We start from the raw sequence: 15,350 nt of genomic DNA on the forward strand, positions 1-15,350 counted from the left end.
TATTAATAATGCACCTAAATATCCTAAATCAAATGACTGTGCAGATTCAAACCTTGAATCAAAGTCTAAAGGCTTTCAGAGGCAAGTGCAGGCCAAGTTTGAAGCTGAATGTGACATAAGGGAGAGACTGGTCGCGAGAGGAGCAAAAAAAAAACAAAAAAGCATAACCTTTGGATTAGATGATTATTTTATTAAGAATCGATCTGAATCGAAGAATTGATTTTTTTTAGTCCCATTAAATTTTCCTTCTATCCTGTCATGTGTTTTTCTTCCATTGAAGGTGCAGACTGTAGTATTTTATCTCCCTCGGCTTTAAGGAGGGTACTTCCTTTAGCCCTTGGAGTCAAACAGATTTTCCTACTTACAGGAAAATGAGGGAGGAGTTGTTTTCTGGAAAATCTCCCAGGAGCAGAGCTAAGGCGGGTGTAGACACATGCCTGCAGAGAGAGATCAGTTTTCCTTTCGTCTTGTTGTTGATGTAACATTTTTTTTCTGTCTCCCTGCTCTTTTGTCGTCTTTTCTTGTTCTGTGTGGTTATTTAACTGTTCCCTCATAATGGCGGGGGCTATTATTGAAAATATTAGAAGCCGAAACTTGAAGATAGTGGGAGCAGTTCTGCTTTTGTTCCAGGTGATTGCGTTCATGGTGGGAGGTTTCACTGGTAAGTTTATCTTTGGTTATCTGTAAAGTTAACATGGTCTGTGTCTTTACGGACACTTTGAAACAGCCTTAGTTGTCCTCCCTTCTTGTATTTCTCCTAATAGCTCCCAGCAGAAACACAGCAACGAATTATCTATTCACCAAGTGTGTGGACCTGGGCAAACACTCACGGGAACCAACATGGTTCATGCCCTGGGGTCCAGAGCAATGTGACAAGATCCAGAGCTATGACGAGGCCATGGCGAAAAATATTGAGTTGATTAATATTGTTTTCTCGGCCCACATTCCCATGAATACCAGAGGGATGAGCCCCTGGTTCCAGTCCATGCATCTCATCCTGCAGTTCGACATCTCATTAAAGACGAACACACAGATAGGTAAGAACCCAAACCTCCTTCTTCTTCTTCTTTAAAAAGGTGAGAACAACAAGGCTTTTAAGTTTCATGATGACAAAGGGGGCATTTAGTCCAACCTCCAATCATGAGGAAACGGTTAACCTGAGGATTTTCCTCAATTCACAGTTAATTTAGCCGCTTTATTTTTAGTAAAACTTTATTTTCAGTAAAACTGTTGCAAAACACATGGATGGCTCTTGATTTGACAAGAAGGCTTTTATTTTGAAATGCTTACCTTCCCCAATTGTCACATGACTTCCTTTTCCTCAGGAAGTCCATTTAATAAAGAAAACAAAATAATGGAATTGACAAAAACAAAACAAAAATTGGAAACCCCCCCTTTTTAATATTATTTGTTTTTCTGTTTATGTGACCAAAACAAAACAAAACAAAACAGAGAAACTGTTTGTTTTTCATTTTCTTCATTTTTGGTCAAAAACCAAAAAACAGAATAACGAGAGTTTCTCCTGCTTTTTCAGTCTGGTTTGAACCAGGAAATGGATCTGCCAGAAAGTACACTGACCAGGAGGGTCACAAATCTGTCTTACAGAAGGAGCAGAAAAGAGTGGGCAGACTAGAGTAGCTAATAAGACAGCATGAGAATGAATCAGTTGGCTGTATCCTGATGAAGACGGTGGTTAGATCAGCTGACCAATGACAGAGCAACACTTGACTCCTCCATGGTCAGCCTGAAGAGTTGCTACTCTCAGGATTTGTTTCTAAGTCTCTGGTGTATATAAATGATGTTATGGACATTTCTGCTACTGTGAAAATTAGGTGCTGTTAATTTTTCAGAGAAGGAACTGATGGCCACCATGGAGGTTGGACTGGCCTACAGAGATAACACAGTCAGTGAGTGGACGAAGATGGTTCGCTCATTTGAACAGAGGAAGCTCAACTGCAACTTCATTGAAGCCAAGGTATGTAAATGACACTCGACCTTACCTCAGGTCGTCTTTCCTTTATATTTTGATTTTAAACATTAACAGGTGCGTCACAGAAATCTAAACCTATGATTCTATGAGGTTTCTCAGCTGTTTCCAAATATTCCCACAGTAGACATGGAATCAGGCCGAACTGTTTAGAATCCAGCTCATAGGTCAAATATATGGGTGCATCTCAAAAATTTAGACAGTCATGGAAACTTTTTTTTCTTGCTGTGATTTACTTAAAAAGTTTAACTTTTATCAATTCTAGACCAGTGTGGGCCGGGGCCCTCTGGTGGGCCTCAGAGGTACTGAAGGTGGACCATGAGAGGTCATTTAACATAACTAATAAATCAAAGAAACAAGAAAAACAATTTCAACCATTGTAAATTACTTGATTAAATGTTATAATTTTGGGGCACAGGTGGCCGAGTGGTTAAGGCGTGCGCCCGGGCTCGAATCTGGCCTGAGGCCCTTCACCGCATGTCTCTCCACTGCTCTCATCCCTGTTTCCAACTCTATCCACTATCCTCCTCTATCAAATAAAGGCACAAAAATGCCCAAAATAAACCTTAAAAAAAAGTTAGAATTTTAATTTTTTAAAATTAATTAACTGAATTTAACTGAATTTACAATTCTGTTTCCATGCAAAAAAATTCAGTCTCTGTGCAAAAAAATTCAATTTCAAAGCAAATAAATTCAGTTTCAAAACAATAAATTCAGTTTCAAAACATTAAATTCAAATTCAAATCATGCTATTCAAATTCAATATCATTATTCAAATTCAGTTTCTGGTGGCACAAATCTCAGCCCATAAACAGACACCAGCTTTCACTCTGAGTGGCATTAATGGGCTGCTTTTTGTTGTCCATCATGCCTGGAAGATAACAAGAAACAAACATCATGGTTACTAAAACATTTCTGCAGCAAATACGACAATAATAAATATCTTTACAAATGTTCCTGGTACCAAAAGTTGTTTCCACAAACAACCGAGCAGTTGGCCCAGTTTTCTGAAGAATCCTATAAACCAGTGGTACTCCACATGTGGCTCTTTTGTGATTATTTGTGGCTCTTTCATGTGGCTCGGGGCAACGCATGAGCCACTCTCCTACCATAGCAAAGCTAAGCTATGGTAGGAGAGTCTATTCCCCAAGAAATCCTTAGAAAAGGGATTTTTTTTTTTAAACCTTTTTTCACTTTTTTTTTGGCATTTTTTGCCCATTTAAGCTACCTTTTGCCATTAAATGCCCCTTTTTCCCTACTTTTTGCCCATTTTGCCACTTTTTTGAAAAAATTTACCCATTTTTTGCCACTTTTATCTATTTTTGCCCTTTGTCACCAATTTAAGCTACCTTTTGCCATTAAATACCCCTTATTTCCTACTTTTTGCCCATTTTGACATTTTTTTGCACCTTCTCACCCATTTTTTGCTACTTTTATCCCATTTTTACCCTGTTTCCCAATTTTTTTGCCATTTTTTGGTGATTTATAATACTTTTTGCTATTAAATACCACTTGTTTCCTCTTTTTTGCCCATTTTTGCCACTTCTTTTTGCCACTTTTATCCCATTTTTGCCATTAAATACCACTTTTTCCTATTTGCCATTTTTACCACTCTTGACTGCTTTTCCCGATCTAAAGTCACCTATAACTCTTTTTTTTTTGTCAATTCTCACCTATTTTCTGCTACTTCCCTTATTTCCACCTTTCCTCCCCCATTTTGCCCCCTTTTCACCCCTTTTATTGTTGCTTTTTGACCATTTTTACTACCTTTAACTTATTTTTATTGCTACTTCAAGCTGTTTTTGCTGTACAACTTAGATTGTGGCTCTTTCAAAGGTATTTTTCAACAATTTGGCTCTTTGTTTGAGCAGGGTTTAGGAACACTACTATACATATTTAATTTTGAATTTTATTTCCGTCAACTAAAATATGATTGTTTGAGGTTCTAGAAATGATATGTGAAAAGATTTTTTTTTTCTAACCTGGATGTTTGCTCTAATTCTGGGATTTTCTGAGGAGCTGTGTAGCACTGAGAGGCTCCTGTTTTTTTTTCCCACTGTGTTCAGAAAGTGATATTTATGTACAGCAGCGCCACCCAGTGGATTAGTAGGTGTGACATACACTATTCAGTGAGGTAAACGTTAATAAACAGCCGAGGTAGGGTTTCAGAGTTTTAAACGGTTACGATGCCAGTCAAAGGGAGCAGAGGTAGACTTCCTGTACATGATGTAGCTTTACCAAACTGTGCTAAAAGGGACAAAAGTATGTGATTAAAAACAAATGCATTAATTATTGCTCTTATTCACTCTACAAATGCTCACATCATTCCTAACCTTCAGACAAATGTGTGCCTTTATTCTAGATCCCAGAGAAAGAAGGGCTTTATGAGTGTGACCTGCTGCCATTCATGGAGATGAGCGGTGTGGCCCATAAGTACTATCTCCTCAACATCCGCCTGCCTGTCAATGAGCATAAGAGGATCAACACCGGGATTGGACATGTCAACGACATTTATCTTGTTGTAAGTTTGCAACAAGCTGAGAAACTTGAATGCTGAGTTTTTTTACACTCTGGTTACTGTGACGGATAGTGGAGCTTGGTGATGGGTTTAGCTTCCTATGATCATAAAAACAACATTAGATTAAAGGATCTCTGCTCCATGTGCTGGGCTGGGCTTTAGTCATGTCTGGTAAATGGCGCACGGCTTCTCCACAATGTGTTCTCCTAGTGCAGGGGTGTCAAACTTAAGGCCTGTGGTACTGTTGTACCTTGCCCGCAACATCATATCGTATTTCTATTGTAATTGTCCCGCTGGTATGAGGTCTGCAGATTTACTACGGTATAAAAATGTAAACTTAACCTTTGAAAGGTGAAAAAGTAAAGGGTTAAAGTATATTTAGATTAAAAGTCAGGAATGTGGAAAAGAAATCAATTTGTTTTCATTTCATATTTTCAATTTTGCATCTCACAATCTAATTTATTGTTTGACTTATTATTTTTTATATTTTGGCCTTTTGAATTTACAATTTTGACTTTTTACATCAAAATTCAACCTCTGAAATTCACTGTTGTGAATTTAAAGTCATATTCAGACCTTCTCAACTCACTGTTTCCAATTTGATCTCACCTTTTGACCTTTTCAACTCCTAACTTTGACTTTTGATCACACATTTTGACATTTTAGACTCATAATTAAAAATTTTAACTCGTGTTTTAACCTTTTAAACTCATGATTTTGAATTTTATGTAATATTTCCATTCTTAAAAGTCCCGGCTTTTACATTCTTTCTCATATATTTGCCCTTTAAAATCATTATTTTGACTTTGAATTTTGTGTTTTGACCTTTTAACAAATAAGTTTGACTTTCATCTCAGATTTTGGGCTGTTAAACTTGTAATTTTGGATTTTTTAAAATCTGAATACCATTTATCATCAGTGCTCAGTTTTCCCCATTGTTTTACTGGTGCAAATGAGAGTTTATGGTCAGACCTAAATTCAGAATCCGGCCCCTGCTGTGACTGAGTTTGACACCCCTGGCCTAGTGCTTTGAATGAACATGCAAAATTAAAGTGTTGAGGAATATTTTTGGTGAATGCTGAATTAACAATTCCATGTACACCTCATGAACAACAACACAGGCATCTTTGCTCCTCCCACTGAGGAGCTGAAAAGGGGAAAGGAAGAGACATGAGGACAGAGGAGGATTGTTTACCCGTGTTGGTCTAAATGACATCACATAGTGATGGTGATCTGCACACCTTATTGAACTCAATCCTCAACAAACAATAGTTTAAAACCTTATTACCTAACATAAGTATGGTTTAATACTGTAATACAGTGTTACTCAGCCCCGCTTAACCAAAGGGCCAAATTGTTAAAATTGTTGAAAAACATGTTTGCAAGAGACACAATCTCAGTGGTGACAATGAGTTAAAGGTGGCAAAAATGGTCAAAAAACAACAAAAATGGTTGAAAAGGTGGCAAAATGGGGAGGAAAAGTGGAAATGGGGTGAGAAAGTAGCAAAAAATGAAAAGTGACAAAACAATGAGTAAAAGATGACATGAAATGGCCAAAATGTGTCAAAAAATGAGTGAAAGGTAACTATAATGGATTAAAAGCAGTCAAGAGTGGCCAAAATGGCAAAAAAAAAGAGGAAACAATTGGTATTTAGTGGCAAAAGGTAGCTTAAATGGGTGAAAAGGGGCAAAAATGGATAAGAGGAGGCAAAAATGGGCAATAAGTAGGAAAAAAGTTGTATGTAATGGCAATGGGTAGCTTACATGGGTGTAAAAGGGGAGGAAAAATGTTGAAAAGTGGCAAAACATGGGGAAAATGTTGCAAAAAAGTAGGAAAAAAAGTGTTATTTAATGGCAACGGGTAGCTTAAATGGGTGAGAAGTGGCATAAAATGGTGGAAAAAGGGCAAATAATTTTCTCTTTTTTAAGGTTTTCTGGGGGAATACTATTTCATATTAAGACAGCATTTAGGAGGTCAGGCACTGATGTTAGAAGAGAAGGCCTGGCTCACAATCTCTGTTCCAGTCCATCCCAAAGGTGCTTGATGGTGGTTGAGCTCAGGACTCTGTGCAGGCCAGTCAAGTTCTTCCACACTGAACTCTTCGAACCATGTCTCTCTAGTCCTTCTTTGTGCTCTGGGGCACAGTCATGATGGAATAGGAAAGGGCCTTCCCCAAACTGATGCAGCACAGTTGGAAACATAGCATTGTCAAGAATGTGTTGGTATGCTGAAGCTTTAAGGCTGGCCTTCGCTGGACTTAACGGACCTAGAAGCCCCATACCATTATCCCTCCCCGACCAATATTCACAGTTGGCAGTAATCTTCTCCAGGCATCCTCCAAGCCCAGACTCTTTCAGACACGTTCCCACTGCTCCACAGTCCAGTGTCGGTGTGTTTTACACCACTCCAGTGCTTGGAATTAGACCGTGTCATGTGAGGCTTACATGCAGCTGCTCTGCCGTGGAAACCTTTTCTCACACACTTCATGTGTTCATATTATTGTCAGTGGAAGTTCAGAACTCCTCAGCTGTGGAGTCAGCAGAGTGTTGGAGAACTTTACACACCTTAGCAGCTGTTTACCCCTGCTGTGATTTTATGTGGTCTCCCTGTTTATGTCTGCGTTGCTGTTGTTCCTAAACACTTCCACTTTCTAATAATATCGCTTACAGTTGACTGTGAAATATCCAGCAGGTATGAAATTTTAGGAACTGTCTCAAAGGTGACACCCATGGCAATAGCACACTAAGTAACTGAGCTCTTCAGAACAGGTATTTAGGATCCCAAATGTTTGCACATAGAGACTGCATGGCTCAGTGATTGAAACACCTGAATTCAGTGATTAACAAGTGTGGCCAAATACTTTTGTCCATATACTTTATGTTAAATGAGATGATTCTCAGCTTTTAAAAAGTCATGAACATGTTAGTAAATGTGTGAACTAGGGCTGTCGTGGTATACCGGTATTGATGATAACCGTGGTATTAAAAAACAAAATTTCAATATCGTGTTAAAAATGTTCATATGATAATATCGTGTAAATGATCCAGTGCCGATCCAGCGCCATCACGAGCCCTTAACATTTTTAATAAGCCCATCAATGTAACAGATCTTCAACTCCTGCTCTCCTCTAACCTCTGCGCCCCTTGTTCTGACACTGTCCAGCCTCACTTCGGCGCTCTTTCTCTCTCTCTCTCTCTCTCCATGCGCACCCCCGGCATACGCACACTGTGAGCCCAGCAAGATGTTTAGAGAACACAGGTTTTCTTTTTCCTTGTTCACACAGCTCTTAACGGCCAGGATGTAGAGATAGAGACCTGGGTCGGACAGCTAACACCCTACCTGCCCATTCCCCCTGATTTCCTGATCATTAACACCTGCTGGTGCGGTGTGTGCCATCCGTCTCTCTCACCTTAACGCACATGCATGTCCAATTCCTCCTAAAGTCTGACCATCCATGTAATGCACAGAATGACAGAAGCTGTGATCAGGTTCAGAAATTATAATACTGCGTTCACTTAAGCACTGCCCTTGACAAATAAGTTTTTTTCACTGTTCTAAACCAAGTTCTCTCACTAAATGGAGCACGAAAAAAAGTCTTACATCCTCGTCAGCTACAACACTCCAAAAACATCGACAGCTGACAGCCTGGACTAATTAACTGGGCAATATTGATAAGAGTAACATCAGGGTGATATTTACAGACTACATCCTTTGTTTTTTAAGCCGTAGGTAGAATTATTTTCCTGATCATTGTTCGCGAGTGCCAAAGAGCGCAGCGCTCCATCAGCTCTCTCTGAGAGTTCGTTTTTACTCTGTTTGCCCCTCTCTGTTCCTGTCCTTGTCTGTAAATTAATCGGCCAATTTTTATGGATAGAAGGAATTTCCCCTCAAAAAACAGAATGTTGGCTCAGAATCTCTGTGCCAGTGTCCCTTCCTGTGCGTCATGACGCGCATCAGAGCAGTGGAGACGCTGATACTGTCTGCAGCGCTATGAGGAGCGTTAAAGAAATGTGCATGTAGCAAGTACGCAGATTAAATTATTAATAAGAGATATTAGCGTAAAGCTCTGCTGATGTGTCAGCTGCAGTGTCTTTAATACGGCTCTGTAACCTTGGATGCTGGGCTGAAACGGTGAAGACTCATTACACAGGTATTGCTTGTACAGGGGCTCAAGCGTATTCATGCCAGTCAGCACAGTAGATGGAGAGTCAGGGCTGGAATCAGGAACCACAAGTGCCAGAGTAGAAACCTCAATGTCTCGGCCCAGAAAGTCTTTGGGGAATGTCACTGTCAGATCAATATAGCCCAGGTAGGGAACAGATTGGCCTGCAGCTCCCTCAATTTGCAACAAATCATGCAGTGAGTGGACTGGTTGATCATGGAGATGGCGGTTGAAAAATGACGCAGGTACAGTTGTCACCTGCGACCCAGTGTCCAACATGCACTGACAGTTGTGGCCTGTAATTGTAACTTCTGCTGTACAGTGAGATCCCACCAGCCCTCGGGGCAGTTTGGCTGTTGCCCCGGGTCTGGGATGCCGCAACTCTGCACACTGAACAGTTTTCTTCGGCACTGCGGGACAGAATGGGTCCAGTGCAGTTCCTGTTTGTCCTTCAACAGCAACCGAGTCTAGTTTAACTGTTCAGAACTTGAAGCTTGTCTTTGCCATCTTTGTTTCTTGGGTCATTGAATTGTTTTGTCTTTGCACTAACCAGAGCAGAGTTGGGTGGATTGTCACACTGAGGCTTGATATGCCAAACTTCCCCGCAACAAAAACAATAGCCAGGCTTTGGACTCGCAGCAGCAGTATTGACAGTCTTTGGTTTACCACAGGGCTTTGTGGCGTGACTGGGTCTGGGCTGTTGGCTCTGAGACTGGATTGAGGTCAGGGCAGCTAGCTGTTGCTGAATAGCTGCCAGTTGCTGAGTGAGTTGCTTAGTGAGCGTGGTCAAAGTTGCACACATCCCCTTCTCCTTTTCCTCATATGCAAATTGAGCTTGTGAAGTGACTTTGTGTTTTGTGGTTCCCAGGTGCTGTTTCATTCTCTGGATCTTTGCAGCTTCTCAATCTTCTGTTCTGAGCAGCAACAGTAGCTCAGCAAATGATGGTGGACTGGACTTTTTCTGTTTAAGCTGGAGTTCTGAAATGAGGGTATTATCCCAGCAGCCTCTACAAAATTGATTTAGCAGATGTTTATCCATGTCACTTTCAGAGACTCATCCTCTCCTCACAGCGAGATTTAGCGCCACCTGTAACCGCTGCAGGTAGGTAGATGGTTTTTCTCCTGCGTCCTGAAGAGTGTCCATAAATTTAGCATATAACTCCTCCCTGCCTTGCACTGTGCCGTAGGCTGAGTCCAGCTGCTTGATGTAGATGTCAGCTGATAGAACAGGGCTCAGATGTTTTACGATGTCTGCAACAGGGGGCAGTAAGCTGTAGAGAATGAGACGTGACCGCTGAATTTCAGAGATAGCTGGGTGCTTCATAATCAAATCAGCACCAGAACGCCAAGTGTCGTAGTCAACCTCATGTTGTGGACATGGCACTCGTCCAGAGAAAACACGGAGTCTGTGGGATGAGCGGGTGTGTCCTCACTTTTAACAATGTGCTCTGGATGTACCTCTGGACCTCAGGTGGATTTAAGTCAGTGGCAGCAATGTTAATAGCAGAAGTTCGCTCCCTTGGTCTTACAGTGGGTGTGGCATTTGGGCAGTGGAGATGAGGTGGCGGCCATTTTGTGTGGGTCTGAGGCTGTCTGCTCCTCCATTGTCTCCTCCATTTTAGCAGGATCGAAGCTCTGCAATGGACTCACTGATCTGGGCCATCATTTCCTGCAGCACCTCAGCATAATCCTTTCCAGATAGTTTAGCCACTTGTTTAAGGTCAGCTAAATATGTCTTAGTCTTTGAACTTCCTACTTTTGAAGAGTAAGTTTTTGATAAATTTTTAATTTTACACTGGTTCCCTGGATTCATCGTAAAAGTGTACGGTAGCAGTGGATCTAATAATGGCAAAGCAGACCCTGACTCATACTCTAACCACCCACATATTATGGAACTCAGACTCAGGAGAGTCAACAAAAACTGCCCTGTTAACTGGCCCATAACGTTCCAAAAACTGACCCACTTCTTCTTTGTCATCTTTACTGACCCCATCTATTAGCACTGCATTTGGTATTTTAATAGAAAGCATACCAAAGACCTCCATTTTGAATTATAGTGGTGAGCCTGAATGTCGTTGAAAAAAAAAAAGAGGAACCCAAACAGTGTGTAAAATACTGTACCACAACCTCCTGGCTAGTTCGCTACTTTATGTAGCAAGTACGCAGAGTAAATTATTAATAAGAGATATTAGCATAAAGATTGGTTTGGCTCTGGGAGGAGTGGTACAATAAACACACAACAACCACAATTAAAGTGCGGTTGGTACCATATATTGATAGTGAGAATATATTACGGTGGAAACCCAAATATTTACAATCTGCACATTAGATTAGGTTTTAAAGTGCACTTTGCTGAACATGGTTTTGATGAATCAACAAAAGGGTACAAAATCAAATCAAACACAGTATCAAACCAAATTGATTACCGTCCACACTTGTTCAAGTAGCACAGAGCACAGTTCATAAAGGACAATGCACACTGAAAATGTCCAACATGTGCACAGTGAGTTTGATTGTCCTTGTTTAATTGTCCATAGGCTAAAAGCCTTAAAGTGCTAGTGTGTGTGGAAAGGTGCGGGGGAACAAGGCTGCCAGAGCCTCCTACCAGACCAACAGAAGCACTAGGACTGAGGTTGTTCGGTTCCAAGCCAGTGTCTTAGCTCGCAATCGATTCTGTGTCCATACAGGAAAACCTGGCCTGTATGATATAAACAGGACCATACTTCAATAAACATTTCACTAACTAGTTATTCAGGGTACACAATAATTAATAATTAATTCATTACTCCATTAGCAACAATAGAATAAATCATTTCCTAATAAAGTGCTTTGGTTTTAACACACAGTAAGGCATTTCACAAATAACATAACAAATAACATGACAATTCTTACAAAACAGTGTCATAGTCATTGTAATAATATCAAATTAAACTGCAGGCATTTGCGCTGCACAATTGTGCTGCAGTGGCACATTAACCTTAAACACTCAATATAATACGTTCGGGTGCCAGCATTAGCATCATAAAGCTAGGTGTGACATAGCCAGTCCATAGAGATGCATTGATAAATGCTAATGCTAATGCTAACAGCAAACAACAGACAAACAGACTCACCAACTCTTTGAAATATCCGACGCACCACGCGACCAACGTGTCCTATCCCCGGCGCTGGTTGATGTGTAAAGGAGAGTGATGTAGCCATAGGCATTTAGATTTTGATATAACAAAAATATACGAGTGAAAGAAACATTTGTTTGTGAAAACCGACCTGTCGCAGCTGCTCCGTGTATCTCCCCTCACCTTCTGAGTGAGAGACAGCTGCAGACAGCTTGTAACACGCGCTACAGGCGATGTGATTGGACAATCGCGGCCCGCACGTGTGTGCATGAGGACGCAAGTGCTGCGTAACCGGAAATGTCGCACTCACGTGTGGACGTATGCCGGACTTTTTACATTGTAATAATGAAGATGAAATTAACAATGACGTATCAGGTTTTCACCCTGGTTAAATGCACATTTAAAGAAATTAGACTGTGCCCTGTTTACTAACTTAAACAGTTTTAGTGCAAAAATTAAATTCATACCTGATCCCAACGCAGCCATCTAACTCAGTTCTTTTAGTATAGCTAACAGGATAATTCCGGTTAAAAACTGCTGCAGATGCTCTTGAAATACGTCTGTAATTAATTATTTCCTAAAGTGTTAATACCCTACCTTTCTGACACTGTTTTGGCATTATGATATGTAAATCCTGTGTGGTGGAGAGTTCATCAGTCAGAGGTGGAGCCATGGGGGGGCTTGTGGGGTCTTTGCCCCTAATGTTTTCTCAAAAGCCCTGAATCTTCACCTCTGGTGAAAGTGTGTTATCTCTGATAACTGATGAATGTAAAAAGAACTATCTTGGATTTTGATAACAGATTGACCCTGCTGATCACAACATGGGAATTTCATTCTTGTTGCCAAACTGAAAAAACCCAAATCAGATGTTTTTTTTACTTTGAAAAGCTTAAAAGCACATGCTACAGAATAAATGAAAACCTTCCATTAATATTTCTGCATTTTTTAAGAAATATGACCCTCCGCAATGACACAACAGCTGCAGGACTTCCTTAGACAGGTATTTTGAGTGTAATTCATCTGCCAAAAGAGGGAACACAACATGAATAAAGTTAAAGACACATTTGATTAATTGTCCCATTATTATTTATATTTTTATCGATATTGTGATAATACCGTTATCGTGACATTTTTTGCCCACGGTAATCGTGAAGTGAAAATCTGATATTGTGACAGCCCAAGTGTGAACCATCTAATTGCATAGTGGTTCTCAACCTTGGGGTCAGGACCCTCTTTGGGGTCCCGAGACACCAAGAGGGGGTCTCCAGATTCCCTAAAAAAATGAAGAATATTTTTTAAATAACACTGTTGCCACTTTACACAAAAATAGCAAAAATTTTAACTCATTTTCATCATTTTTTTCCCACCAATTTTGACACATTTTTGCCAGTTAACACCTATTTTTGTCAGTTTTAAACTGTTTTCACCACGTTTTTCTGCCCGTTTTTGCAACTTCTACATCAATTCTTGCCATTCAGGCCTAATGTTGCCCCTGTTGACCCATTATTGTCACTTTTATCCCCATTTACCACTTTTTACGCCCAATTTTTCCTGTTTTAACCACATTTCACTATCTAATATGCCCAGTTTTGCCAATTGAACAAATTTCTGCCAATATCTGCCCCTTTTGTCTTTCTTTTTGGTAGTTTATATCAATTTTCATCCCATTTCACAAGATTTCCACCCATTTGTGCCCATTTAAAACCTTTTCAGACACCTTTTAACTCCATTTTGCAGCTATTTATACCCATCTCTGCATTTTTTCTTGTTTTTTTTTTTTTTTTTTTTTTGCAATATCTATTCCATTTTTGCTACTTCTAACCCAGTTCTCCTACTTTTGAAATTCAATTTCACCTCCTTTTCCACCATTTTTTCCATTATTAACCATTTTTGCAAATTTTTTTTACCCATTTTAATTATTTATAAACAAAAGGGATTTACATTTTTAAGAGGGCTATTTACTACACAAATGATTAAAAAAGATATTTATTTCTTTGATGAGAGTGGTTATTAATCAGGTTAAATATAAAGTATAGATTATAACTTAAACTTTAAAATAGACCATGATTTTGCTGACCTTCATGGGCCCCCAGTTTGGCTGGGCACCTGGAAGCCCTCCCATCTTCCCCCTTATGGACGGCCTTGTCTCCACATGACTATTCTTGAATGTGCATGGCTGTATTCAGCCACCTTCAGGTACAGTGGGGGTCCCCGATGTCTGGCACCTATATTTTGGGGGTCGCAGGCTGCAAGAGTTGAGAACCCCTGTGCTAGCACAGGGGTTCTCAACCTTGGGGTCGGGACCCCATTGTGGGTCACCACTAAGAGGGGGTCGCCAGATGCCTGAAAAAAACAGAGAATACTTTTGAAATTTTTTTTTCTCACTTAATTTCGTTACTATTATTTGCCACTCTTCATCAATTTGGCAAAATTTGGACCCATTTTTGGAACTTTTCTCCATCTTTGCCAAGTTTTAACCAATTTTTATCCCTTTTTACAAACAATTTTTGCAAATTTTAACACATTTTTGTTGCAACTATCAACCCATTTTTATTACATTTTATGCCCATTTTTGCCCATTTCAACCACATCTCACTGTATGATATGCCCATTTGAACTGGTTCAGCCCATTTCTCTGCCCCAGTTAACCCATTTTTGCCTGTTTGAAGCACATTTTCCCACTATTAAATCCCATTTTACCAATTTTTGCCACTGTGAACATATTTCTGCCACTTTTTAATCCCCTTTTACCACTTTTTGTGCCTGTTTGTGCCACTTCAACCAGCCATTTTTTACTCTTCATGCCACTGCTATCAAATTTATGCCAATTCTAACCAATTTCAGCTACTTCCAAAACCCCATTTAACCACCTTTTTTGGAAAAGGAAAAAAAAAAGGATTTATATTTTTAAGTAACTATATACTATGGCACAAATGACTTTTCATGTTCATGGCTGTGTTCAGCCACCTTTAGGTACAGTGGGGGTCCCCGATGTCTGGCACCTTTATTTTGGGGGGTCACAGGCTGCAAAGGTCGAGAACCACTGTGTTAGCAGACAGGCGGACTACAGTTCTTGCTGTAACAGAGTAATCACAGCATTAGTCCAACATCTGAAGACTATAAACCTCTCTAATTTTGACCCAATGACACAGAGCTCTTTGTTTTTTACCTGATGCACACAACGCAACACAAAAGTGTTTCGTCGCATTGCTAGCGCTGTTTTCTAATCTATCGTCGTTCAGTGGCATCCTCTGCCATGGAGCTTCATATGAAGTTTGTTTGTTAGTAAAACTAAAATAATAGTCAGATTGCTGCTGTATGTGATCCCACAGTCCTTTGAGATAAAATCATCCTGCATCAAATTGTAAATTGTATCATGAAATATAATCACTGTTTGTTAATTTTTGCTGCTTCACTATTGTTTTTGAATATGTGGACCAAAAAACAGACAAAAGCCCCTTCTGGATCCAGAAGTAAGACCTCATCAACACTCCCACTGAACTGTCAGTTGGCTGAGATCATTCCTGTACAGGCAGTCAGTCAGAGGAGAAAGCTGGTACTAACCA

At 40.0% G+C, this 15,350-nt stretch overlaps 1 protein-coding gene across 3 annotated transcripts in view; it reads left to right on the forward strand.

Moving 5' to 3' along the window:
* Positions 1 to 15,350, forward strand: part of LOC121509666 (protein wntless homolog) — a 107,781-nt gene that overhangs the window by 56,307 nt on the left and 36,124 nt on the right. The window contains exons 1-4 of one of the 3 annotated variants that reach the window (XM_041787233.1): positions 375 to 661; positions 765 to 1,037; positions 1,851 to 1,975; positions 4,350 to 4,508. In XM_041787233.1, the coding sequence (XP_041643167.1) occupies positions 556 to 661; positions 765 to 1,037; positions 1,851 to 1,975; positions 4,350 to 4,508 (663 nt within the window). In that variant the 5' untranslated portion in view covers positions 375 to 555. Of the gene's footprint in view, positions 1 to 374; positions 662 to 764; positions 1,038 to 1,850; positions 1,976 to 4,349; positions 4,509 to 15,350 lie in introns of those variants that run through there. The other 2 variants (XM_041787235.1, XM_041787234.1) reach the window with 2 other exon arrangements.

This window comes from Cheilinus undulatus, linkage group 5, assembly GCF_018320785.1.
Source record: "Cheilinus undulatus linkage group 5, ASM1832078v1, whole genome shotgun sequence".
NCBI lineage: Eukaryota > Metazoa > Chordata > Actinopteri > Labriformes > Labridae > Cheilinus > Cheilinus undulatus.